This window comes from Pseudonaja textilis, chromosome 1 (genome assembly GCF_049901715.1).
Source record: "Pseudonaja textilis isolate UNSWEBS1 chromosome 1, rPseTex1.2, whole genome shotgun sequence".
NCBI classification, from domain to species: Eukaryota; Metazoa; Chordata; class Lepidosauria; order Squamata; family Elapidae; genus Pseudonaja; species Pseudonaja textilis.
This window is the reverse complement of record NC_141990.1, coordinates 312,613,895-312,641,883: the sequence shown is the minus strand read 5'-3', so window position 1 is coordinate 312,641,883 and position 27,989 is coordinate 312,613,895. Positions and strand designations below refer to the sequence as shown.

The following is a 27,989-nucleotide window of genomic DNA, read 5'->3' as shown; positions in this document are numbered from 1 at the left end:
AAACAGCCAGGAAATGTTAAAGTGCTTTTGCTTAATCATTAAGTAAGTCACTTGAATGGTTTTGTGGAATTGGATGTTAAGGTAGGTACTATTTTAGGAAAGGCTTTCTCTGTAATGCTGAGCTATAAGCAACTTATTGCAGCCTACAAATGTTAAAATTGGTTGTCCAATTTATCTACACTTGAGCAGTTCAGTGAATGGTGAAAAAGAAATGACTATGATGTGTTTATTTAAATGTATTATTCCCTGTATTTGCTACAGAGATAGTATCTAATGCACTAGTGAATTAATCTAATTGTGACTAAAATAGCTATTTGTGCCTTAAGTTGTTCTTAATACAGATGGTCTACATAAGTAATCAACCAAATCTCCTTATGGACAAATATCAAGATAGACTAAATCAACAATGTCCTTAGCTAAACTGCACAATAAGGGCTACCCTCAAACTGCCTGGAGATTACTAATAAAAAGTGCTATATTTAGAGTAATTGACTTCTTACTGGGTACATGTCATCATCCAAAAGGGGTGCAGAAGAATATAAAAGAATGTCACGATCTGCAGTCCTTTTTTAAAAAAACAGAAGCAAAAAAACATCCTTAACTCTGATGTTCAGATATGCCAGTCAAAGCAGTTTGAATGGATGCTTTGCAAAACATGCATGAACAAGGCAGATAACCAAGTGAACTCTTCTTAAGTCCTTAAGCCAGCTACAATGGGATTTGTTTTTTCAGCATTTTCCACTCTGTGATCACTTTTTCTCTCTTTGTTCAGAGCTGTTTCTGTCCGATTCCCAAAATCTCACTATTTGACCTTCTCAACTACCAAGCATCAATATATTTTTTTCTAAATTCAAAGGCAGCTTGAAGAAAGACCTAAGACAAAAAAACAATTTAACTTTGCATTTTTGTGAATGCAAACCGAATAGCCGTTGATCCTCAACAAGCAATTGCTTCTACTGTCACATAGGATTGCTTTCTTCAGAATCCAGATCTCTCAATTTTCACTGAAATGAATGAGAATGTCCTAAGCACACAATTCCATGCATTAAAAAAATCAATGTACATGTTGCATTATACTATTATTGCTGCATAATAGGTATCAACTAGCATATTACAAATTGCTTGTTTCATAGTTAGTTGCTTCAAAAGTCTGCTTACTTCACAAATATCTAAACAAGAGTTTTAGGATTTGATAACATCTTCAAGTGTTGGTAGAAAAATGATGTTAAGTAGTTTAGGAAATGTGCTCTTCTGGTTTTAATTAGAACATTGATTAGCTCATGGAAGAAGAAGAGCTTTTGCAGCTTGGTTAGCTGCAATTCTTATTACAGAGCACATGTTACTAGTCCATAATCTCCCCTTTTGTGTAGACAGAAGTAAAAGGCTCAAAATACAGGTCAGCCACACATCTTATTATTGCATGTTTGTGAACACTACCAAAAATCATGCTAAAGGGAGATGAGGATAAATGTACTTCCAAACAGAGTAAAGGCAGACAAGGATAAATTTGAAGTACAACTCTTTCAATGAAACAGAAATATACATTTAAAAATACCTGAAAGAGAAAACTGCAGAAACAGTTTCAGTTATCTATGTTAAATAATATTAAAAAATAAGGTCATGCTTTCTTCTCTTAGAACTTTAACAGTAAGTTTCAGGATGATCTACTGATGCTCAAATTTCAATTTATTAGAGGAATTGTCCTATTACAGAACAGTTCAATCACTACTAAAAAGTTCTGCTGAGTTCTAGGATATCTCAAAGCGTTTGGGGGAGCTGCTAAGAATGCAGAGATTAACTATCCAGTATTGTTACCTAATTCATTCTTTAAGGAGAACTATCTCTAAAAAAATCAATACTTCCTCCATTCTCTAATCTGTTCAGGATTCTGATCACCAAACATGCTCATCTATGAAATATTAGCATAAGGAAAATTTGATAATTTCATAACAATAGAAAAGAAAAAATAGTTTTATATTTCAATTTAGTAGCTATCGTTACATATCTTGCAAATCACCAATGACAAAAATGTATTACTTTAGTCAAAAATTTGCCTTAAGTCCAATGCTGTACATATCCAATCAATCTCTCTTAATATTTCTAGCAATCTCAGCAATCTAATTGTTTAGCACCATGTCAAAGTCAGTTCACACTAAAAATTTAGTTGTACATTCTTTGTAGTCACTCATGGCTATATGCCATAAATTTATACACAGAGGTGGAAGATACTTCTTTCTGGAACATTTATACAGGTGCTGGCGTATCATTATGCATTATTTTAATAAAACCCAAGCCACATGGGCTTTCTCTACCAGCTTAAAAACTGTAGGTTTTCGGATAAAGGGCAAGAAGGGTTACCTTTTAGATGGACAGACAGGTCCAAATAGTATAAGAATAAAAATAAAACTTTAAATGCATTGAGCTGAAAATAGCTTATCCATTCTTATCCTCCAGTAAATTATTCCTCCACTCCAAAAGGATGAGGCATAGTAAGTGCAGATAAACAAATTACAGTATCAGCTATTTACAAAACCTGTGTAATGGGTGGAGGCAAAAAGCAGCCCTTTAACGGTTCATAAAAAATGTGAAGCAATCATGGTCTCTTTGTAAATATGGAGACAGACATCTAGTAAGATTGTGCAACACAGTCAAATGATCCCACCCCTTTAGCAATATTACCTATGCCACTCACAGGAAGATAAAGATCAAAGCTCTGAGTTTAGGAGTTTCTTTGCCTATTGCAGGCAACACAGTGCTTCTTTTATCAAGATAAAATTATTTCAGATCAATAACAGTGTGCAATTTGGATCCCCATTAGAAAAACAGTTCCATATTCCCTCCTTCCATTTCTTTTCCATCAACAATATCCAATTCTTATTTGGGGTTCACCTGTTTGCATTACTATTAAGTCATCTCTCCTTTCTCCCATCTTGAAGAAATACAGCTTCTGCTTTGTACAGATCAGGCATCTTCAGTGCTACTTGTGTCCTCAAATATATTCTTCAAAGTGCAGTCAAGCCAAAATTACAACGGCAGTACATCATACCAGCAGTGTCCAGCCAGTTATCAGATATAGGGTCATATTTCTGTACGGTATTAAGATAGGATGACCCTGAATGTCCACCAACTACATAAAGATACGTATCAATTATAGCTGCACCAACTCCTATTGGAGAAGAAAAAAGAAAGTATATTTATATATTTAACATTACAAAATCAAGTCCTTTTCATGAGAAAAACATGCAAACTAAAAAAAAACACACCTAAGCAATATAATTACTCATTCACCAAAATGTCTAACTCTAAAACAGACATGCTATATTTTCCATGCTGAAATCCATATTCCAAAAAAACTAAGATTACTTTATTTTATGCTAGGAAGCCTTCCGAAACCCTAAATCAGAGGTGGGATTCAGCAGGTTCTGACTAGTTCTGGAGAACTGGTAGCGGAAATTTTGAGTAGTTCGAAGAACTGGCAAATACCACCTCTGACTGGAGATTTTACAGCATCCTTCCCCTGCCATGCCCACCAAGCCACGCCCATAGAACCGGTAGTAAAAAAAATTGAATCCCACCATTGCCTTAAATGGTCCAAAATTTTATGCCACCATCTTTATTAATATAATAATCACTATATTCTTTTGCTTTCAAAGAAAAAGAAAAGAAATGCAGTCTTTGGTTGTAAAGTTTGCCCATGTTTTAATGTACTCATGATATAAATGCTGTTCAAGTAAATCTCTCTCTTCCCTTTTCCAGGGTTTTTTTGGTTTATCATAGCAAGGATAAGGTTTTTTTTTTAGGGAAAGACAACTGAATAGCACGTTGGGGCATTCTTACATGATATCCCATTTGCATAGAAGTAGCACAGTAAGGGAGAACTCAGTGATGATTTTTTCATTGAAAGTAAAACTTAATTGCTCCCAAAGTGACATGAAAAAAAGAACAAAATTCAGTCAAAGAGGAGCAGTTTAGATAATAAACTGAGGAGTTTATTACCAGTTCGGGGTTCCTTCATCGGATGACAAACAGTCCATTGGTTTTGGTGTGGATCATACCGCTCAATGCTGGACAAGTGAGAAACACCATTGTGCCCTCCAACTACAAAAATGAAGCCCAATATAACCCCAACACCGAAGTTTATTCTCTTGTCTGCCATTGGTGCAACTGCTTCCCAGGAGTCCTTGTTGGGATCATAACGTTCCACACTGCAGATGGAAACAAACAACAGCATTTAATGACCAGAGTTTCTACTGATTATTTACAAGTTAGTATTGTAGCTGCGTTCATGAGGGATAACCAGCAAGTTGCAATTCCCACATGAACGCAGCTTCTGTGGCCTCTTGAGATTGTCTATAAGCTAAGTTATAGGCAAGATATTTTGATAGTTCATAAAACTCTATAGCAGGGCTATCAAATTCCCGGCCTATAGGCCGGATGCGTCACATGCTGGCCATGCCCAACCCTGGTTTAGCAAAGGGGAAAAAATTTGCGATAGGACACATGATGACATGACGATGTGAGTTTGACACCCTGCTCTACAGTCAAGATGGAAATCAGGGACCAAAAGGAGAGAAAGGATTGAATATGAATATTGAATATGAATTATGGTAATGCACTGGCTTCCAGAGGTTCCTTCATTTTATTCAAGAACTTTCAAGCTGTCTTAGTATTAATCACAAACTAATTTATGTTCTGCTAGATCAGGGGTCACCAACTTTTTGGATCTCAGGGACCACCAAACTCATAATTTTAAATCCCAATCAGTAATATGAATTTTGACTGATGGTGGCTTGCTGACATTGGTGGGAGGGAGGGGGGAGAGGGAGACATCTGATCTAAACTTGGAGGGCTGGTGGTGATGTTCTTTCTCTCCCTCTCTCTCTCTCTCACACACACAGGTCCCTCACATACACACACACACACACACACACACACACACCCTCCAAGGCAGCCATTCGTAACCTGCTTTTCAGCTCTGTTCTCACAGGGAGGGGGAAATCCGATCTAACCTCAGAGGGCTGGTGATGTTTTCTCTCTCTCTCTCTCTCTCTCTCTCACACACACACACACACAAACACACAGGTCCCTCACACATATTCCACCCCTCCAAGGCAGCCACATTCCTAACCTGCTTTTCAGCTCCGTTCTCAGGGGGAGCGGGGAGAGTGGGGGGTATTTTGTGATCAGTAGGAAAACAGAGTGGGGGATTTTCCTGCAAACTTTTTTGGGGATTTTCCCAGGGTCTCTGTTTGCAGAGACCCTGGGAAATCCCCAAAAAAGTCAGCAGGAAAAGTCTGCAGGAAAATTCCCCACCCTGTTTTCCTACCGGTCAATTGTTCTTTATTTGGGATTCAGGATACTGTTTCCAGCTCCGTTCTAAGGGGGAGAGAGAGACTTTTGGTTTCATGCAAGGAAAGCAGCAGAAGCAGCAGAAGTCTTTCTTTCTCTCCCCCAAACTCCACCAGAAATGAATCTTTGCCGGTGCAGTCTCTTGGAGCAGGATGCCTCGCAGGGTCCCAAAGACTCATTTCTGGCAGAGTTTGGGAGAGATAAAGACTTTTGCTGCTTTCTTTGCATGCAGCCAAAAGCAGAAGAAGAAGCGGAAGAAGCAGCCTATACAAGCGATGCAAACCTTGTGTTCTTGCAGGCCATGTTGGCGGCGCAGCCTTTTGTTCCCAGGCAGCCTGGATCAATTGCTTTGCGGGGTACTCTGGGGGTGACATTTCTCTGCAGACCACCAAAATTTTCTTGCGGCCCACCAGTTAGCGATCACTGTGCTAGATGACTGTGATGTTATTTTTCCACAACAGGAGACTTGAACATTATACTGCAGCAGTGTTACTCCACGTTTGTGATGGTCTTTATATAACCAAGTTTTGATTAAGTTTTAGTACAATTTTAACTTCAGATTTAACTTTTTATTAATGAGGATTGCCTATTAAAGGTCTGCAGATTGGATTGGGTTAGAGTTAAATGACATCAAAGTCTACTGTAGTTGGCAAGTTGGACTCTAATTTTGTATGTGTGTAATCTGGGGAATTTTTGCTCTAATTTAAACCAGCAGACATATAGGGAAAATTACCAGGCTGTGTTCACAATATTATCTTACCCATGGTTAATTTAACTATTGTTTCCCTAACACTTTAGAAAATTGGATTAACAGTACACACTCAACAATAAACTAGCCTCGATCACTTTACACAATACACTTGCCAAAATGTGGCTAGCATTTCAGTGTACTGTTATTTCAATAATACAACCCCAGGCTACAGTAATGAAATTATGTTGCTCTATACAAGGCTGGAATACCATATAATTAATCTTACATCATCAACCAGTTGCTCTCATAAAGGGAGATTTTAATTAGAAAGAACACTTAGTTTCTGACATGTACATGCACATGACCAATATATACCACAATATGATTTAAGACCTAACCAAATAGATATTTTCTCCCCAAGTTTTGAAAAAAACAACACACATTCAATTTTAACAAACAATCCCAAAGAATTTCTTAGACAAATTACCTAAAGCATGAATTATGAAGGCATTGTTACACTGGGAATAATTAATAAGGTAGAGGGTCCTGCATATTATTGTTCTGCTGTATACTACCCAGAGTCGCTTTCCATGAGAGGGTGCCCATATAATTATATGAATAATAATAATAATATGCCAAGCTTAAACATGCACTTGCCTGTTCATATGAGCTGGACCATATCCCCCAATGGCATAAATCATTCCATCTAAGACAGCTGCAGCAAAGCAACTCCTGGTTTTGTTCATTGGTGCAACAGGTTGCCACTCCTTCACTTTTGGATTATACTTCTCCACTGATTGCAAGTAGGACTGCCCATCATAACCTCCCAAGGCATAAATTTCTCGTGACAAAACTGTTACACCCAGAGTACTTCGGCTCTCATTCATACTTTCAATCAATGTCCAAGTGTTTGTATCAGGGTCCCAGCATTCCACAGAGTTTTCATGCTTCCGATAATTGATGCCTTGACACATGTGGGTCGCAATTCCTCCTATTACATAGATTTTCTGATCAAGAGCACAGATTCCAAATTCATAGCGAGGAAGACTCAGAGGTGCTAAGCCTATCCAAGAGTCATTCTTAGGAAAATACATCTCAACACTGAAGAAGACAAAAAACAATCATGAGGCAAAACAGAATTTCAATATATCAAAAGCTGATATCTCAAATGGAATTTAAATACTTTTATCCTATGTCTCTATTTCAAACATTTTAAAATGCTGTTTTGAGTTGCTTGATACTGAACCATCTTCTAAATGGACCGCTATGCACAAAAACATTGTAATTGAATTAATGCTTTGTGTTAAGTCATATATGGTTTGGTTTGGGCTTAATGCTTTGGGTAAACTAAGTCATTGTGGCTTGTAAATAATAGTTTATGGTTTAACAGCTAAGTGTGATCTCTGTAGTATATTCAGCAAATTAATTACAAACAAACCACTACTCAGTGTGAGGTATGCAACCAATCTTTAAATCATAAGAGTTGGAAAGAAATTCAGGATAACAAATCTTAAAAAAATAATTTTACTTGCAATATTTATTTATATGAAACTAAGAATGCAATCATTTGATTTGTTCTGAGAATACATAGGGGATACTTTCACACAATATTCCGTAGACCACAACACTTTATACCACTCAAACTTTACCAAAGCAGAGCTTTATTGATTTGAAAAATAGCTCACCTCCTTAATGAAAAGATTGCTCACAGGAACTGAAAGGCCCTAAAAATATGGTCCACAATATGGAGAGGAAGGCAGTCAAGTGGCTGATTGTGTTATTGTTGCCATGAAAGTGGAATATGGTGGGTGTTTTTAAATGTTATAAAGCGACTAGTGTCATCTTTGTGTGAGATGGGCAGCTATATAAATTTGTTCAGTAAATACATAATCTTAGATTCTGTTAAATGGGCAAAGTTTGGAGAGTGAACCCATTCTAGCTAGTTTCTCCATCTATCTTTCATCATCAATTTACTGCTGCTGCAAAGGAAGGTTAAATGTATAAGAAATGCATACAAAATCTACTCTGCAAGATTTCCTAAATCTTTAGAATGGTCTAAAGAAAAGGATTATAAGAAAGGGAATTTAAACTAATAGCAGTATCCATTCCATGGTGCTTTGATAAAACTGACTACTACTCAATATTTGGAAACAGTCAAGTAAAATATAGCCCTTAAAAGGTAATGCAGGGGAATAAGTGAGCTGTTGACTTTCTACACATGAGCTCAGTCATACATTTTTACAGCTAGCAAATTTAGGCAATGAAGCTGATTACAGGATAATGAACCTCAGCATATTTCTTTGTTGTAATAACTCTAACAGTTGACAAAAATAAGACCATACTTCGAACAGAAGTTAGATTTGCAGTTCTTATTTATACTTCTTTATACCTAATTGTGAAAAAAAACCTGAAATCTCTTTCCTTTTCAGTAAATGGGATAAATTATTAGATTGATGATTAATTAAGATATAAATAAATTCCTGGACTAAAAAAAATGCTAGTAATTCTTACAAGGCTGTGACAGTCAAAAGAGCAGCAAAATGAAGAATATTCAAAATTATAATACCCTGGTCAATTATCTGCTTTGCATTTCAGAATATTCCCCTTCTATTTTAGTATGACAAGCAACTGAAGGTTGTCAAAACCTGTACAGTTTTCCTCAGAGTTAAACTCCACTAGCTACTTTGACTTGTGAACAGAAGAGATTAGCAAGACAAGCCTGCTTAAATCCAGGTATTTTTTTTTGTTCTTCTGGCTGTTATTTCTCACCTTTCTAAACAAGCAAAGAGTCCAGCTTTTCCTCCCACTGCACAGAGCACTTTAGGAGGGCAGCGAGGACGTGTAGTTAGTACAGTCTGATACGAAAGCCTGTGTTCAGGCATGAAATGGTACTTCAGGGCTTCATTCAACAGGTGTTTACAGGTGTGGTCATCACGAATGAGATGATTAGCTTCATAAAGTCTTGTGAGAAATTTAACACTCAACAGAGGCAGCCGTACACAGTGAAGTAACTGCGCCAGAAATTTCTGACGCTCCTGCACATCATATTTGATCCAAGATTCTAGCGCATAAAAAACCATTTCCTCTGTAACTACATTCAAGCAGTCATTGGAAACAATTTCATCCAGCTCAGAATGGGTAAGTTCGAAGAACTCTTCTGTTTGACAAACATCTTCAAAGTTATGACAAATATATTTATTGGCAGCCGAATACAGATCGTGGCAGCCATAAGTCTCTGCAAAACGGGAGATACCAATACAATTGCCAGGATCCAGCTGGCTTTCTAAAAAGGTACAACATTCTTTCAGCACAAGCTTGATTTGCAAGAGATTGGCAGCAGGCAGAAGTGATTCCACAGTGTCCTGTGATATGAATACAGTCCCAGTATAGGCATATTCCACTATGGCCTGCAGAGCTGCTTCGGCAATGCACTGGAATTCTACTTCGGAGTTTTCTTTTTCAGACAGATTGCCACTGAACATGGCTTTGAAATATGGACTGATACTAGCAAGCACAACTTTATGGGCATGGATCTTGACATCTCCAACCCGAAGGATGACATCACAAAGTTCATGGTGCTGGCGGAGTAAGTTCAGGCCTTGAAGGAGTTGCTCTGAATGCAGGGGTATTAAATTAGCAATCATATAGGTTGGAGATGACTGGTCCATCTGTTAAAATAAATTTAAAACACATTTTCATAAATTTTAAATAATATACTTTTGATACATAAAAAGTAATATAAGGACTCTTGCTCTTGTCACAATGCAATATCTTTAATAGGGAAACTTCAAAGACTTCTCAAAAACTGCATCTGGTGCAAATTGCAGCAGTCTGTTTATTTGAACCACTTGATTCATGTTATACTAATTTTGTAGACTCTGCATTGGTTACCAATGGATTTTTAGGTGAATTTTAAAATTCTAGTTTGACTTATACAGGGCTTGGTACCTATGTATTCCAAACAGATTTGACACATTCAAGGGTCTCTTGCAAAAGTTGTTTGTGATAGTTCATTGCATATGAAGCGAATGGAACCCAAAATGTGCTTTGTTTTTCAATATGGTGTCATTATAATATCTGCTCTCAAGATTATGAATGTCAACAGATTATTCTCTCTGCATTTTATTTCAAATCATTCCTATTTTTAAAAATCATTGAGCTTCTTTTATTTTTCTCAAGTTATATCAGCTTCTCTGCCTTCTTTTTGGATAGAAATACTGAAACTCTATTGTATAGAGATTTTCATATTCTCTCTCTATATCTACACACCCAAATTATATTCCTTTCACACACACAGGCATACACACCTATATATACATCTACATGCACTTTTTATTTGCAGTGATTTACTGATGAAGTGTTTGAATAACATAAGAACTGTGCTGAAATAGAAAATCTGAGTCTGAAACATTACTAGTATGAAGCAGAAAATAACAAGTCTGCCTAAAGTTAGCAATAAGACAATAATCATAGTATGACTATATATTCTCTATCTTATATTGTTTTGGTTTATGTGCTCTACCTAAGCAACACTTTAAAATTCTAAAAAGCTGCTTTAGAATGTACAGAAAAGCATACACCTAGTGAGTCATTTAAAGTAGTATATCTGTTATAGGGCTGCGTTTATTGCTCTTTTCAGTGTCGAATCATAAAAGTTTACACACACTCTTAAGTGCTCCGTGAATCTTTATGACTATGGAATGCTCACTCATTTCTGGAGAGGATTACCTTGAAAGACATTATCACAGTAATCAGTAAAACATGAATGCTTTAGAATCACTACAGGTCCCTACATTATACCAAAAAATAAAAATAAAAAAATAAAACTTACCCCTACATTTGAAAACCAGCAACTTACAGAGTGTATATCTGATGATAACCTCAGTCCTGGGCAAACTTTTCTTGTCTCATGACAGACATACTATACATTATATAAATTGCTACCAATTCACCTGAAAACCAAGTCAACCATTTTCTGTTCTTTTGCATTCAGGTCTAGTAACTCCAACTGCCGGACGACTGTTCCCAATACTATGGGGAGAGAACAGTTACCGAGCACTTAGAAACGACAAAGGCACCTTAACCTGCCCAAAACGTTTTAGCAAACATCCATCACACTCGTTGCGAAGGACAAAGAACGGAGATAAACAAGGACCTCCCGCAGCCAGTCATCCCTTCCAACCTCCGTCTCATATTATGCTGATTTTTCCCCCCCTCGAGCCACGCTATTTCTGGCCCAAGTTCCGCCATTCCCTCACAATTAATATCGGGGGCGGAGGGTCACTCACCGGACTCAGGGTACGGCAGCCCAGTTGGGCGGGGGCCTCCGTGGGCTCCTTTGAGGCACAACAACACAGCCAGACGCAGCGGAAGAGAAGCGACGGCTGGCTGCGTCATTTCCGCCAACGATCCACAGACTCCTCCCTCCTCTAAAATTTCGACTCCCGGCAGCCTTTTCACCATTCACGGGGAGAGAGGTGTTACCACAATTGTATATTTCAATTTTACGTTTAAAACAAAGCAAAAATAAACCTTCCCTGGGTGTAGATAATTATAGCACTATTTTGGCCTTCGGCCCTGTTTCGTGAGGGATTGGACTACATACCCCGGCGCGCCCTGCGCACCGAGGCCTTGCACGAACATCTCGCCCGCGAGACTCGCCAGAACGTTCTTCCCACCCCTCGTGCCTTCTCTTCTACGTTTCCTATCAAACGATTGACAGCCGCTGCCGTTCTCCTGCCCAGCTGGGCGTCGTGCGCACGCGCACTGAGACCTCCGTCGTGGCCGAGACGGCGAAGGAAGCGGCGGTGACGCGTTTCCCTGGAGACGGCGATGCTCCCCTGTGAGGGGCCCGGCGGCGGCGGCGGCGGCCTCGGGGCGGGCTGGCGGGGCAGCCGGGCAAAGCCCTGGAGAGGGGCATGGCCAGAGAGGAAGAGCAGGAAGGGGGTGCCTCCGGCGGAGGAGGGGACGGCGGCGGTTGCAGGGAGCCATGGGAGACGCCCGCCGCTTCTTTTTCTGCAGGCCGCGTCCCACCGCAGACACAACCGGGAGGCACGCCGCTGCGCTTCGGGCTGGTCCCGTCGGAGCTGCACGCGCGGCTGCTGGACCAGCATGACTACCGAGGCCGGGTGGGCGCCATGGAGCAGCTAAAGCGGGTTTTGGGAGAGGCGCCGGGGGCGGCTTTGGCCTGCTTGCCGCCGCCCAGCCTCCTTGGGCTGCTCAGCCTGCTGCGGGCTCTGCTGGACGACTCGAACTTTAAAGTGGCGCTGGGGGCGCTGGAAGGGCTGCGCCTGCTGGCTGTCCGCCTAGGCCCAGCGGCGGGGAGCCGGTCCCGCTTGGAGCCGTTGGTGGCGGCCGCAGCTAAAGTGCTGGGCGACGCTAAGTTGGCCATCCGCCAGGAGTACCACCAACTCTTTCTGGGTCTGATGCGGGCAGCCGGCCCTCAGCCCGTGCTGGATCTCCTGCTGCGCCCCGAGCACCTGCAGCATCGCAATTCTCGTGTCCGCGAGGTTGTCCTGGCTATCTCCATCGCTGCCCTCCTCACCTTCCCCAGCGAGGACTTCGAGCTCCCCAAGCTGGTGGCTGCACTTGCCCCTGCTCTGGCGGACAGCAAGCGCCGGGTTCGCCACGCCGCCTTGGAGGCTTTTGCTGTCTTGGCTTCGGCCTTGGGCCCCGGTCGCACCAGCCTCATCTTCAAGGCAGTGGACGTGGTTGAACTTCAGGATAATTGCGAAGGCGTCATGAGTGCCGTGCAGGCTCGGTTGGCCAGAAAAACTCTTCCCAAGCTGACCGACCAGTGGTTTGTGGAGTATGCTGTTCCCCTGCCATCCTCAGCAAACGGGCGCGGCTTTCATTTGCCTCATGGAGCGGACACAGATTGGCTTCTGGAGGGCAACCGTATCCAGAGTGCCCACAGCTACTCTGGAGAGACTGCTGGGTCTTTTACCCCTTTTGCGGACCAAGGAGTATGTCCCCGGCGTGTGTTAAGTGCTGGGAAAGGAAAACTGCCTTGGGAGAGCGAACGACCTGGGAACCAAACTTGCTTTGCAAAAGGAAGTGAACCAGTAAGTAAAATCATTGTAAGGTAAAATTCATTGCTCTTCTCCTATATGGTGTACTCAGGCCAAAACTTACACCGGCCAGCATTTGCATTAACTTTGCTGTGGACAGCTGAAAGGATATGAAGTCAACATATCTGGATAGTACCAGGTTAGGGGAAATTAGTTTGTATTCTGTTAAAGAATAAAGACTAAAACTCTAGCTCTGTTTTTTAGCTGAAGTTCATGCTACCATTCCCAGAAATTTGAGCGAGCCAAGTGAACTTACTTTTAGATATTCTTAATACTGTATGGCTTGTATTTTATTTTAATATGGAAAATAATACTATAAAATATTATGCACTTTAGTGCTGTTTAGTGCATAATTGTGATTTAATTGTTGGCAGGTAGTCTTAGGGCCATAGTTAGTACAATATTGGTAGGATATGGTTAAATAAATTAAAAATGATATAACTCTAATTTTATTCTTTCACCTAGCCTCTCAAGACTTAGCTGTCAGATCATCTGATTTAATCCTCTTAGTTACTTACTACAGATACTTTTTAATGTATTTGCTGAATACGATTACCATGCTTCACAGTTAATTAGTCATATTAATCATCTGATGGATGTTAAAGGAAACAAAGTAGAAAAGAGCATTTAGAAAGGATTGTTGCCTATGTTGAAAAATCTGTACCACTTGCTGCTAACTGGGCAGACTTTCTGGTACTCTTGTTAAGACTTTGTTTTACTGTTATGATTTTTTTTCTGCCATTAAGATACGCTGAGAGGTCTTTTTGATGATGCTCTCAAACTACCAGTTTACTAATATGACATGTTGGAGACAGGCTTTCTTCTCTGTCACTTTGAACTAGACCAGGGTTGTCCAACCTTGGTAACGTTAAGCCTGGAGGACTTCAACTCCCAGAATTCCCCAGCCAGCCTGAAGTCCTCCAGGCTTAACGTTACCAAGGTTGGACACCCCTGAACTAGACCTTCACAGTCAAGTTATAAAAATTTGGGCATTTGGCAACCTCCATGTATTTATAATAGTTGAGCAACCCAAGGCCATATTATTACTATTTGCAACCTTCTTATCTCTTCTGACAAGCAGAGTCAATGGGAGAAGTGGGATTCATTTAACAACCACCTGATTCACTTAACAACATCCATGGCAAAAAAGTTGTAAAATCAGGCACAACTCACTGAACAACCACCTTGCTTAGCAATGGAAATTCTGGTCACAATTGTGGCTGTAAGTCAAGGAATACTTATAGCTTGTCAAGGTTTGCCACAAGTCATGGCTTCAATTTGGAACTTGAAATCTATTGAAACTTGCACTGTCCCAAGAACAGTGGGAGGAGTAGTTTTGTTAGGCCAGACTAAAATGGTTCATCAGACTTTAAGAACTCAAATAAAACTCAAATAGATAAATTTCAGGCACATGCATTATACTCCCAAATTGTGCTCTCCTATTCAAAATTTATTTTTATGCAAAACTTAACAGTCGTATGTAGGAAAGAATATTTGCATTGATGGAAAGCTGAACTTGAATTTAGCAACTAACTTTCAGGAGACTGCATGGCTTGAATTTGATGGATTTATTTAAACCATTATGGCTAATCAAGATTTGATTGTTCATATGTAGAAAGCATCCTGAAAGTTTTTGAATCAAGAGATAAAGCTGCTGTTTAAATTTTCTGTACATTTCTGTTCTTCAAGCAGTTTTATACAAGTCGATCCTTTATTACAGCAGTCTCCAATCTTTTTGGCACAAGGGACTGGTTTTGTGGAAGACAATTTTTCCATGGATGGGCGGGGGGGTGAGGAGAAGCATGCAACCTAGATCCCTTGCATGCACAGTTTGTGGTAGGGTTCGTGCTCCTCCAAAAATTTAATACCTGGTGATCTGAGATGGTGATGGTAGCACTGGGGAACGGCTGCAAATACAGATGAAACTTCGTTCACCCACCCATTGCTCACCTCTGGCTTTATGGCCTAGTTCCTAACAGATCACAGACTGGTACAGGTTGATGGCTCATGAGTCAGGGACCCCTGCTTAATTAGACCACACCCCTGGATATTTCTTTTGTGTAGTGTAATGGCGGTGATACCACTATATCACAAGTATGTTTTCCATATGATTATGCCCTTTTATTTTCCTCATCTGTTTCAGACCTATTAGCATTTGTAAGATGGGAAATTATATATGATGTATAAATAAATATAACAAAATTCAAATCCAGTTCAGTGGATAACAGAATTGGGTAAAACTGATAGTGACTTTGAACAATGCCTTTCTAAATAGAAAGGTCATAAGATGGAAGTGTCTTAAACAGTTCAGAATGATTTCCTAATGGCCAAGCCAGTATGTTATATTGATCATTGAAGATAAATCTTTGGATTTGAGTTAGGATAAGTTCAAAGAAAAGTAAATGAACCTAATTTTCACAGTCTTTAATTTTTTAGCTAAAGTTTTTCAGGATTTGAAGAAGATTAATAATTACATTTAGGTACATTCCAATGAGCTCAGTTTTGTTACACATTAACGTAAGTAGCCCCCCAGCAGTTCAAGGAATTTGTGAAGTCAGCATTGGAGGTCAGTAATAGTACGGACCAATACAGGAAACTAGCAGGTGCAGAAATAAGTCTTTTGTACTGATATATTTTTAAAAAATCGTGTTTGATAAAGGCTAATATTTGTAGACTAGATGGTCTTTTAAGTTGACTTTCGTTTTTGTATCTATTGAAATTTGCACTGTCCTGAGAAAAGTAGAGGAGAGGAGTTATGGCCAGACTAAAGTGGCTATCAAATATTATCAGACTTTAAAAACTCAATTTAGTTAAAATATCCTTTTTGAAAATTTAAATGGTTTCCCATACTATATCCAGGGTCTATATTCTGGCAGTGCTCTTTTTTCAATTTTACAAATGAAAAAAAAAAATACATTATACTGTAGTACTATTTGTTTTTTCTTTCTCTTCTAGTGCTTGACATCAAATGATTTTCTTCACTCTCCTAAATTAAGAGCTTCTCAAGGTAAGCCAGTGAAATGCTAAGTATGTATAGAGCTCTTAAGAACATCAGAGTCATTTATAGTGATAAGATGATACAATAGATGGTACAGTACAGAAAGGGTTCTGGCACCCAGTTACCTGTTGTGCCCTCTCCTCCATTCTGTTTTATTGTGTGGCCTGAGTGAGACAGAACAAAGAACTGCTAAGTTACTCTGAAGTGTGGTGCAATTGAACATTTTTGAAGCTGTCTCACTTAGTCATAGCTCAAAAGAATAAGATGTTTCTTTTTTTCCCCCCAGTACGCTCTCTGTCGTCTTTAAAATGTTGGGAAAAGATTCGATTTAAGTATTGAAAATAGAATGAGACTGAGATGACAAGAACTTGTACTGCATTGATTTCCTAGTTATTAGAAAATATGATAATATTTTTACAGTTTGTATGCTAACTTAATCAAAACATTATTTTCCCTAAAAAGATGTAGGAGAAGGTGATTCAGGGAATATTCCAAAGAAATATAGAATTAAAATCAACTGAAATTTTAACTTGGAAAATAGAACTATGGGATTTGTTTGTTTTACTATGCGATGCAGTTGATTTTAATACTATATTTCTTGTTTTTTCCCACCTGTGAGTGACAACTGGACCAAATAGCAGATGGGTTTTGTAGATATAAAAAAGAGCCAGTGAAGAATGGGAATGAATATGGGATATGTAATTACTATATTGATATAGCCAATGTAATTCTCTTAAACTCTTACAGTAGTATTTTTGTAACTCTTACAGTAATATTCTTTTGTAAAACACTTGTTGCCTTACCGTCCTGGTTAGAGTGATAAATGACTACTGGAAATTGTGAATATTAAAATGGTCCAGAGTGGAACAGTGGTCTTCGAAGGAAAATGCTATTAATTATATACATACTAAAGTATGCATTCACATGTCACGTAAGGGTTGTGTATTCTAATATTCTCCTGTTGCTTATAACTCCCAAAAGTCACTGAATTCCATCTACCACTCTTGGGAAGCCAATGGAGGTGTCTAGAAATAGAATACTACAAAAACTTTACTATCCGTTGATAGTTTTATAACACAAATCTAGTCAAGGACATTTCTTACAGTTTGCTCTGAATTTGCTAAGTAGGACAGAAAGCTAGAAATTTAAATTGGCAAGTAATATTGGGAAGGAAATTTAAAACTGATATGTTTTGCATAGCATCTTAACGAAAAATGTTTACAATGAGATCTTTGTAATGATATATAGGTTGCCCTCGACTTATTTCCATAATTCAGCTCACATGATTTTGTTCCCAGGCCTGATGTTAATATGCTTATTCATATATATAGGTTCCTATTGTATCTATATCAATTATCTTTCTGATTGGTTTAGTCCATGCTGCACGTTTTTTGTTGTTATGTGCATTTAATTGCTTTTATTGTTTCTGATTTTGTAAACCAAGCAGGGTTTAATAAAGTGAGCAGTTATTACAAATACAATAAATATTTTTGATTTCTTGTATCTCCTATTCTGAAAACTGTACATATCCTATTAAAAGAGATATTTAAACAAATACAACATTTTGATATGTATGAGGGCAAAGGGTTCTATCTTTTCTGTTCTACATAAGATATATTATTCTATCTTATAAAAACACCTTGCTAGAAAATATTCAGAGTGGATTTTTACAGCTTTCTTTCATGCTGTCCTCTTTACACTAAAATATATTTTAAAATTTGAATTAAACTTGTTGCTATCAATGGGACATGGAAACATATCTGGCTATCTTTTGTTTTTTGCTTGAAAGGTGTGATGGCCTCTCATCAGCCACATATTTCAGGAAAATCCAATCTACTTGGTTTCTCTCATAGCCGTGGGAAAAGTGGTAGTGTGGATTCTGATCTGCAGTTTCTAGGACTTAGCAGTCCATGGCAAGATAAAGGTATTGAATAGCATGACTTTCCTGGATACTATTCAACATTCAGTGACAGTAGATTTTTCCTCATTACTTTTCTACTTCAGTCTGCTCCATAAGCGTTCTAGTATTCACAGATATATTTGTGGATAATAAGGTGTTCCATCAATATTTCACCTATAATATCAGATTAATTATTTGATATTAGCCATCCAAATAATTACAATACAATACAATAAGATGTACAGATTTGATATTTAACCTAATTAGCTGGGTACCAATAACAAAACTCTTTCCCAGGACTGCAGATTAAAATCCTTAATCAGATTGACTTTACCTGTGTCAAGTATCATAACCACTAAGTTAAAGCAGCAGTTCTGTTCTTAGAATATCTTGTGATGTCAGATTGGTTTCTGGTCTGCTTCTCTCTTAATCTTTAAATTTCTAAATTATGTTTTAATTTAATACTTAATTTTTACTTTTTGTAATTTTTGCTCATTATAACCTGTGTTGGGAAAACATACTTATTTTTTAAATAGTCTTATATCTATCCTGTTATATAGATCAGGGAAATGCAGTTTGTAGTATTCCATATGTTACCACATTCCAGTTGCCATTAGGCTGAACTATTATAAGTAATTATGAGAATTATAGTGCTGTAATATCTGAAGAGCCAATCCCCCACCTTAAAATATTCCAGGAAAGAAAAGTTAGCATAACCTGATTTGGACTAACAAATACTAAAAACACTTCTGCTTGATAGAATTAGGTAGGAGCTCAAATAAAAATCTTCCATGCTCTCTTCCTTAAAGATTAATGATCAGACATTATTGCCAATGGTATTGTTTTTCCAGGATTATTTTATGCAAATGATTTCATGCAACCTTGTGTCTTTTCCAGTGTGTACTAGCCTCAATTTTACCAACAAGCCTCAGCGGACCTTTTGTAGCCCACCTGAGCATACTTCTCCTCTCTTGGGCTGTCATACTAGCCAAGGAACATTCATTCTTCCATCCTACCCATTTTCATCACCCAGGCAGAGTCCAAAGCACACCTCTCCACCAACAGAATCTCTTAAGAAATCACAAGATCATGCTGTTAATTTCTCTAATTCCTGGCCTCTTAAGAGCTTTGAAGGGCTTCCAAAACCTACACATCAGAAGAAGTTTTCCAGCACAATATCAGGAGAGGAAGCAGGTAACATCCTTAGTAATAATCTGCTGTTTCCAATAATGTGCACATGAAATTACCATCCAATATCAGTTTTATCTTATTTTTCTTTGTAACAAACAAAAAGTCTGATACTAGACTAATTTAATTTTGATACACTAAACATTTTTTTAGCTTGCAACCAATTTATAAAACTTTGTACAAAAGAAACCATGAACAGTTATATATTGTTGTTCTAGTCTACCGTATTTTTTTTAAAGTTGTCTTGAACTGCTTTTAAGAGAAGTACTGATCTCAGGATTTAACACATTTCATGGGAACTGAGCTTAAAAACTGGTAAGCATTTGTTTCAAGGAGCATGCTTAAAGAGGCTCTTCCACTTATGCCTAGGGATAATCGTCATTATCATTGTTAGCCATTCAGTCATGTCCAATTGTCAGCCACTCTCTGCATTAGCATTTTCCATGCCTCTCTATCTCACACCACCTCCTTCGGATCTGCCATGTGCATCCCAATGTCATCTTTTTATACTGTCCAGCCAGTGGATACTAGGGTAGACCCTTCTCCTTTTTCCACTGATTGCTCCCAGCATGATTGACTTTTTGAGTGAGTCAGCTCTTAGTGACATGACCAAAGTATAAACAGCCTCTGTTTGGCAATTTTGGCTTCAAGTGATATTTTTGGTGTGGTTCAGTCTAGGTCTAGGACGTCTTTCTTTGTAATTTTTGCAGTCCATGGGACTGCAGCACCACAGTTGAAAGGCATCTACCCTTCTCCTATTTGCCTTTTTCAGAGTTCATTTTTGCAGCCATAAGCAACAATGGGAAAATTATTGCATTAACTAATCTGCTTTTGGTTGTGAGACTGATATCTTTATTCTTCCAGATGTTATTCATGCCAGACATTGCAGTTCTTCCAAGTGCTGTAGGCCTTCTTGTTTCAGGGCTGCAGTCATCACTTTGGTCGATTTTAGAGCCCAAGAAGATGAATTCCTTTACTTTTCCGACTATCTCATTGTCTATCTTCAGTCTGACCTGAGTCTGTGTTCTCTGCAGTTGTCATTATCTTTGTTTTCTTGATGTTAATGCACCGTCCAAAATTTCTCACTTTCATCTTTGACTCTCAGGATTAACCACTCCTGTTCCTCCTTGCTTTCTATGAGTAATGATGTATCATCTCAATATCAGAGGTTGTTGGTATTCCTACCACTGATTTTAACCCCAATGGTAGATTCCTCCAAATATGAATTTATCATAACTATTTCTGTGTACATGTTGAATAGTATAAGTGACAGGATGCAACTTTGCCAAGTGCATTTTTCAATCCTGAACTATTTTGTTTCTATATTCCATATTCCATTCTTTACAGTGGCTACCTGGTCAGAACACAATGACTGAATGAGCTGGATGTGGTGTGGTGATATTCCCAGTGCTTTGAGGCAGGTTCCAGAGCAAAAACAAATTAATTTAAAACTTTAGAAGCTGTTGCAGATAATGCAATATCCGTCTAGTTATCCCATTCTGTACTAATCAGTAAGTGCTTCTATTAGGACATCAGCAGCACATTGCTAACATGCGCTATATAATCTTTTCATACAGAGGTGAAACCTCAAGATACTCCTCCTATTCAGCTGAAACCTGCCTTTGTGAGGACCCCAGCTTCAAGGAGAGGCCTGAGTGGAACAAAGCCAGTGCCTCCAATCCCTAGGGGGGTTAGCCCCTTGCCTGATAAAACAGAAATCAATTCAATGGGACAAAAGAACGGGGAGCCAGAAGACATGTGGCTAAATGAAAGGGATAAGAAATTGGCCATTGATCTTTCAGAGTTAAACATCAATGAAAGAGAGCTTGATGAGGAAGAGGTAGGAGTACTGATTAATAATAAATTTGCCTGCTCTTTTTATTCTCATGGACTTCTTATGTGGTATAATTACATGGTTAACATGATATATTTGCCCTTTATTTATTTTATTGCATTTATTAAATTTATATGCCATCCATCTCATTATTGAGTGACTTGATGAGTAATTTATACCTTTTTATCTTTTACAGTCATAGAAAGTCATGTTATAGATTATTTTGGAGTTCTTGCTTACCTTCTGCTGTAGTACTATTAACTCAAGGTGTATGCTGCAGTGAAAGTGTTTATTAAAAAATATATATTACCATATAGCAGAAGAACATCAAGAGGAATTGAACCTTATTACCAAATAATTGTGCTATTCATTCAAATGTCCTACAATGAAGAAGTAATAGACATTGTCTGGATTTATGCTTTTCTTTACAGCATGGATTATGTGTTGTTCCTTGTCTTTAGATGCATAGTTCTCTTCGGTCTCTCCGTAATAGTGCAGCTAAGAAGAGAGCAAAGTTGAACGGCAGTACTTCTGATCTTGAAAGCCCTGATTCTGTGTTGAAGCTTGATCTAACTTCAGAGTCACCTTCCTGCTTGTCATCTCCAAGTACTAGTTCTTACAGTGAAAGTGGAGTTTATAGTCTTGAGTCTGTAACGTCTCCACTGTCTACAGCCCCCCAAGGATTAAGAACAATGTGAGTTTTATTCAGAAGTTAAGAGTGATATATGTGTGTGTGTGTGTGTGTGTGTGTGTGTGTGTATTTATATTTATATTTATATTTATATTTATTTTCGTAGTTTTTCATGGGTACAGGTATGTAGGTCTAGGTATGTTCGGGTCTTTTCCCATGTAAGATTAAGAGTATCTTGGTGACGTTTTGGCGAGGTCCCGCTCGCCATCCTCAGGCTGGTGCTTTCGGCTTTGTGCCAGTGCAAGCAGTGTGTGATCGGAGCTGCCGTCTCTCTATATATACTGGTGGTAGTGGCTGGTGTGCTGGGCTGGTTGGCTGCGCTGCTGCCTCTTGATTGGTTGATGGAGTTGATGTTGGTATAATGGGCTGTGTGATGGCCTTGTGAGTTTTGTTGTGGAGATATCCTGGATCTTGCTCGTGGGTCGTTTGTTTTGTAGTGATCTTTTTTCTATTAGCCTCCCATGTTTTAACAGCTTGGGTAATGGGTTGTGTGATGGCCTTGCGAGTTCTTTTGTTGTGGTATCCTGGGTCCTGTGTTGTAATCTCCTGGGTCGTTTGTGTTTTGATCTCTTTTCCATTAGCCTCCTGTGTAGTAACAGCTTGGGTAATGGGTTGTGTAATGACCTTGTGAGATTTATTGCTGTGGTATCCTTGATATCACAGCACAAGACCAATCACTTTTTTCACTTTGTTGAATTTCTAATTGGAAGTACTTCTTTCAACTTACCATTTTGATGCCAGCTACATTTAGTGTTTTTTGAAAAAGTAATTAAATTTTTCTTGTGCACACAAGATAATTTATTCAGAATAATTTGATAGTCAGCATTGGAGTATCTGTACAAAGTTGATCTATGTTAATCTTAAATATTTTTCTGTTTTAATAGATCAGATATCTTTTCTCTACCTGGAGGTAATTCCTGCCCTACAAAGCTCTCACCTGCACGGAATCGAAGCTCTATCATTATGGAGCAGAATCTCAGTGCAGGTATGGTATTGAGAAGAGGAGAAAATATTAGATTTAGTAAAATAAATACATTTTAGTTGTTTGTAATACACCATATCTTTCTAGTATATTCAGCATGTGTACGTATATGCATTTTCTACTGACGTTTACTTATCCTTCAGGAACAAGGTTTCATGAAAAACCAACTTCCTATGTAAGTGTTAGTGGCCATCATCTGAGCTGTGGAAATGGATCAGGAGATTATGAAGATAATAAACAGAAAGTTTTGTCTCCTGCCAGTCTGAAAGGGCAGAGCAAAGAGTATCAAGTGCACTGTAAATCCACAAAAGGTAAATACCCTAATTATGAATGTCACAGTATTGGTAGAAGAATTGAGAGGAGAATATGGAGCACTAACTTAATGACCTGCTGCTTACATTTCTGGATAGAGCCATATCTGCCTAACTTCTTTCTACTCCTTTTCTTCACTTTCTGTAATTACTACATGCCATAGTTCAGGAGCAGCAGAGTCTAGTTTTCTGTTTTAAAATTAAGGTGCAGTTAGCTTCAGAGTATGGAGGAAAGAATCACACAAATTAGAGTTATGCTGTTTGCAGGCAGTAGTATTTATTGATAATCCAGAGCTTCCTATGGTAAAATTATTAAAATAACTTGTTGTTTTTAAAGACTTTACTAGAACTGGATAGTTGCAGTTGACTATGTTATCAAATCACTTTTTCCTATGCAGTTTGAATAATAATCTCTCAATTTTGCACTTTGGAAACTTCAGTTGTTAATTACAAGGAGCATTTTACCTAAATCATTATATATCTATCATTATATGTAATTTATATTCAGCAAGAATAATTTTGTTTAGTACAGTAAATATTAATTCTTTTTTTTTCCATTTCTCTGGCATATAAACAATTGTTAGCTGCTCAGTTCTTTAGAGAATGATTTTTTTCAGTAGGCTCATACCAAGAAATCTTATTGTAAAAAGCTCATATAGTATAAGGGTAATAGTGACATAATGTCAAAGTTCAAAACATAATTCTGGTGTTATAATTTTTTAAAGGATTTACAGGACCTTCTTCAAGTTTACATCATTTGAATAGTCTAGAATACATTTCACTGAGTGCCTTGTCTGAAGACTCTGTAGTTATTGTTGGAAAAGGTATTTCAAACAATTACATTTACATTTATTATATCTTTGATTATCCTGCCTTTCAGTGAACATGATCAGAGTGCAGTTAAAGGAAAACATTAAATATAATCAAAATAGAACAGTGATTCTTAAATGCTTTTGATGAGGTGTGCTATATTTGTGGATAAGCAATTTGGAATTAAACGTTTAAAAATCTGTTTTGTGTCTTTGAGCCTTACTGGTTAGTGCACAATATGCATTCAGCACTCTGCTCACTGAAGACCAAATATACTGCTCAAAAAAATAAAGGGAACACTTAAACAACACAATGTAACTCCAAGTCAATCACACTTCTGTGAAATCAAACTGTCCACTTAGGTAGCAACACTGATTGACAATCAATTTCACACGCTGTTGTGCAAATGGAATAGACAATAGGTGGAAAGCATAGGCAGTTAGCAAGACCATCCCCAATAAAAGAGTGGTTCTGCAGGTGGTGACCACAGACCACTTCTCAGTTCCTATGCTTTCTGGCTGATGGTTTGGTCACTTGAATGCTGATGGTGCTTTCGCTCTAGTGGTAGCATGAGACGGAGTCTACAACCCACACAAGTGGCTCAGGTAGTGCAGCTCATCCAGGATAGCACATCAGTGCGAGCTGTGGCAAGAAGGTTTGCTGTGTCTGTCAGCATAGTGTCCAGGAGACAGGCCAGTACATCCGGAGACATGGAGGAGGCTGTAGGAAGGCAACAACCCAGCATCAGGACTGCTACCTCTGCCTTTGTGCAAGGAGGGACAGGAGGAGCACTGCCAGAGCCCTGCAAAATGATCTCCAGTGGGCCACAAATGTGCATGTGGCTGCTCAAATGGTCAGAAACAGACTCCATGAGGGTGGTATTGAGGGCCCAACGTCCATAGGTGGGGGTTGTGGTTACAGCCCAACACCGTGCAGGACATTTGGCATTTGCCACAGAACACCAAGATTGGCAAATTCGCTACTGGCACCATGTGTTCTTCACGGATGAAAGCAGGTTCACACTGAGCACATGTGACAGACGTGACAGGGTCTGGAGAATGTTCTGCTGCCTGCAACATCCTCCAGCATGACCGGTTTGACAGTGGGTCAGTAATGGTGTGGGGTTGCATTTCTTTAGGGGGCGGCACAGCCCTCCGTGTGCTTGCCAGAGGTAGCCTGACTGCCATTAGGTACCGAGATGAGATCCTCAGACCCCTTGTGAGACCATATGCTGGTGCGGTTGGCCCTGGGTTCCTCCTAATGCAAGACAATGGTAGACCTCCTGTGTCTGGAGTGTGTCAGCAGTTCCTGCAAGACGAAGGCATTGATGTTATGGACTGGCCCGCCCGTTCCCCAGACCTGAATCCAATTGAGCACATCTGGGACATCATGTCTTGCTCCATCCACCAACGCCATGTTGCACCACATACTGTCCAGGAGTTGGGGGATGCTTTAGTCCAGGTATGGGAGGAGATCCCTCAGGAGACCATCTACCACCTCAACAGGAGCATGCCCAGGCGTAGGGAGGTCATACAGGCACGTGGAGGCCACACACACACTACTGAGCCTCATTTTGACTTGTTTTAAGAACACTACATCAAAGTTGGATCAGCCTGTAGTGTTTTTTTCCACTTGAATTTTGAGAATAACGCCAAATCCAGACCTCCATGGGTTGCTAAATTTGATTTCTATTGATAATTTTTGTGTAGTTTTGTTGTCACACATTCAACTATGTAATGAACAAAGTATTTAATAAGAATATTTCATTCATTCGGATCTAGGATGCTTTATTTTTGTGTTCCCCTTATTTTTTTGAACAATGTATTTAAAAAGGACAATTTTTTTTTAAAAAAAAGGACAAGGGACTTGTACACATTGAAGAGACATGGTACTGTTACTTTTTGGTTATTTCGGTTCCAAAAACTATTACCTTTTAAAACTACATTTTAATTAGATTCCTTGCCTACAGATATGGAACAGTATTAAGCTTTGATATTAGCCATGCGGGCCACTTGACCACAGAAAATGTCTTTGGACAACACTAGCCAAGAAACGGAGACGAGTCCCTTGCCCTAGGTTTGGTCACAACTGGACAAGCAAACCTTTACTTTTACTTTTCTTTTTCTTTTTTGGTAATCCAATGAATTATGCATTTCAGGAATGTTTGAAAGCCCCTCTTCACTTCCTACGTATGGTCAGTCCATAATATTCTCCATGGAGAATGGAGATGCACCTTCATTCAAACCAAAAATGGAATCACTTTCTGGCATCTATGGGAGAGCAGTCCAGCAGCAAAGTTCTGCACCTTGCTTAGATGTGGAAAATGAAAGAGATGTAAGAATGGACATTCCATCATTTAAGAAAGAGGAGCAGTCAAGTCGCATAATGTTTTTTCGGATTTTATAATATAGTATACCTATAGAAATTAGGGGCTACATGTGGATGTGTTTCCAAGTATGTCATATAATTATCAAACATGTATCTTCAGGATATCAGATATTAATCAAATGAGAAAGCAGAAATGTACAATTTGACATGCCAGCCATTAATTTTATGTCACTTGTGTATGTGCCAGCCATTAATTTTATCTCACTTTGGTGTGCATGACCATATGATACATATGTGTATCAAAATGGGATTTTGAGTGAATTGCATATAGTTCCTGATGTTTGCTATAGCACATTGACAAATGCATATTTTTTTGCGTTTTCTTCTGAGGGAGTCCAACAAATAAACAAATGCGAACTGTTCATTTTTATTTTTACTCATTTTTATTACATTCTTATATTTAGGATTACAGTATTTTTAATATAGCTTACTATTGTTACTTTGTAACATTAGGGAAAAAAAACAATTGTTCAGTCACTGTTGTGTCCGTCTCTTCATGACCCCATGGACCATAGCATGCCCTGACCTCCACTGTTTGTCCAAATTCATATTCATTATGTCAATAACACTATCTAATCATCTCATCCTCTGCCATCCCCTTTTCCATTTGCCTTCAATCTTTAGATAAACATTATTTGAAAACAAATTTTTAAAATCTTTCTCACAGGACAGTTGATGGGTATTTTATTTAGTCTCACATATTAAATCATCATTTTATCCTTACTCCATTTAGTTTCCTAAGAATTCTTGATTTGGGCTCCCCTGATTTTCCATTTCATTCTAACTGTATATATACTACCAAAGGTTCTTCTGAATTTATAATAATTGAAATATCTGAAATCTATGTGGTTGCTAATAGTCAACACTGCCTTGAAGGCACATAATCAGTTTTTATTATATATTGCAGTTAAGAGTATCCAGGTGAAATATTGGCATGGGTTTGCATCTTGTGTCTCAAAAGGAAAAGAAATGTTGACACTGTTATTTTTTATTTGAGTGTTACATTTATTCATCCCATACTGAATGTATTTTACTTTCTGTTGTAGATGAAAGTTGCCTTATCCAAGTCTGCCCGAGAAAAAATGAGACAGAAGAAGAGAGAGGAGAAGGAGCACCAGCAAATTAGAGATCTGGGGAAAAAGGAATCCAACCCTTGGGAATTGCTCAAGATCAGTGAATCAGAAAAGATGACAACCGACAGCAGTAATCCATTATTTCCTTCATGATTCTTTAATATGGTTACCAAAATGACTGCCATCTTAGGTTATGTAGCACGCACACAAGGTGTATTCCTGATTTCCTTTTAAGTGCTACTTCCTAGTTTTGAGGATGATTTTGTTAAGTGCTGCTGCAGGCAAATAAACTTACCATAAAGAATACAGTTTGAAAAGAAATTATCTAACAGCATGGCTGTTAGATATAAATCCGATTGTTCCTTTATCCAGATTGTTGTTTGCATTAATCAGTTTTATCTGTAACCTTACAAGATAATTTGTAATAATTTTCTAATACCTAGTAGAAAATGTTGCTTCCTGTACTTGAACGTTTACGAGAGCATTATGGAAATAGTCTAAAATGGCCTTTGTTTGTTTCTTTGTCCTTAAGGAAATGTTGCTTTCAGTCCTTTGTTGAAAAGAACATCAAGTATTAAAAAAGCACAGCCTTTGATCTTGCTAGACTCAGGTAATCATTTTATTTATTTATTGAATATTTCTCTCTTCTCTTTCTAAAATACAGCATTAACAAAAACAACATTTTCTAATTGTCATTAAACACT

At 38.4% G+C, this 27,989-nt stretch overlaps 2 protein-coding genes across 9 annotated transcripts in view; one reads left to right on the top strand and one right to left on the bottom strand.

The window, feature by feature from the left end:
• Positions 1-574: 574 nt before the first annotated feature.
• KLHL28 (kelch like family member 28) lies at positions 575-11,814 on the bottom strand. Its single transcript, XM_026698802.2, has 5 exons — positions 11,329-11,814; positions 8,810-9,708; positions 6,698-7,141; positions 3,997-4,205; positions 575-3,166 (listed from the first exon to the last, which is right to left on the bottom strand). The coding sequence occupies exons 2-5, from the start codon at positions 9,706-9,708 to the stop codon at positions 3,003-3,005; spliced, it is 1,716 nt and encodes a 571-aa protein (XP_026554587.1). The 5' UTR covers positions 11,329-11,814; the 3' UTR covers positions 575-3,002.
• The window catches only part of TOGARAM1 (TOG array regulator of axonemal microtubules 1), a 29,497-nt gene continuing 13,265 nt past the window's right edge, over positions 11,758-27,989 (top strand). For 2 of the 8 annotated variants that reach the window (XM_087922512.1, XM_087922511.1), the window contains exons 1-12: positions 11,827-13,104; positions 16,066-16,117; positions 17,898-18,032; positions 18,906-19,202; positions 20,774-21,036; positions 21,492-21,724; positions 22,606-22,706; positions 22,847-23,014; positions 23,740-23,838; positions 25,983-26,158; positions 27,259-27,415; positions 27,818-27,895. In XM_087922512.1, the coding sequence (XP_087778638.1) occupies positions 11,959-13,104; positions 16,066-16,117; positions 17,898-18,032; positions 18,906-19,202; positions 20,774-21,036; positions 21,492-21,724; positions 22,606-22,706; positions 22,847-23,014; positions 23,740-23,838; positions 25,983-26,158; positions 27,259-27,415; positions 27,818-27,895 (2,905 nt within the window). In that variant the 5' untranslated portion in view covers positions 11,827-11,958. Of the gene's footprint in view, positions 13,105-16,065; positions 16,118-17,897; positions 18,033-18,905; positions 19,203-20,773; positions 21,037-21,491; positions 21,725-22,605; positions 22,707-22,846; positions 23,015-23,739; positions 23,839-25,982; positions 26,159-27,258; positions 27,416-27,817; positions 27,896-27,989 lie in introns of all 8 variants that reach the window. The other 6 variants (XM_087922515.1, XM_087922514.1, XM_026698800.2 and 3 more) reach the window with 5 other exon arrangements.

Excerpts from the sequence above, each read along its gene's own strand:
- KLHL28 (XM_026698802.2), bottom strand. The coding sequence starts at position 9,708 with ATGGACCAGTCATCTCCAACCTATATGATTGCTAATTTAATACCCCTG. Across the intron at positions 7,142-8,809 it reads CTCTTTGCTTGTTTAGAAAG|TGTTGAGATGTATTTTCCTA; the intron begins GTGAGAAATAAC and ends TGTCTTCTTCAG. Across the intron at positions 4,206-6,697 it reads GGTCCAGCTCATATGAACAG|TGTGGAACGTTATGATCCCA; the intron begins GCAAGTGCATGT and ends TTCCATCTGCAG.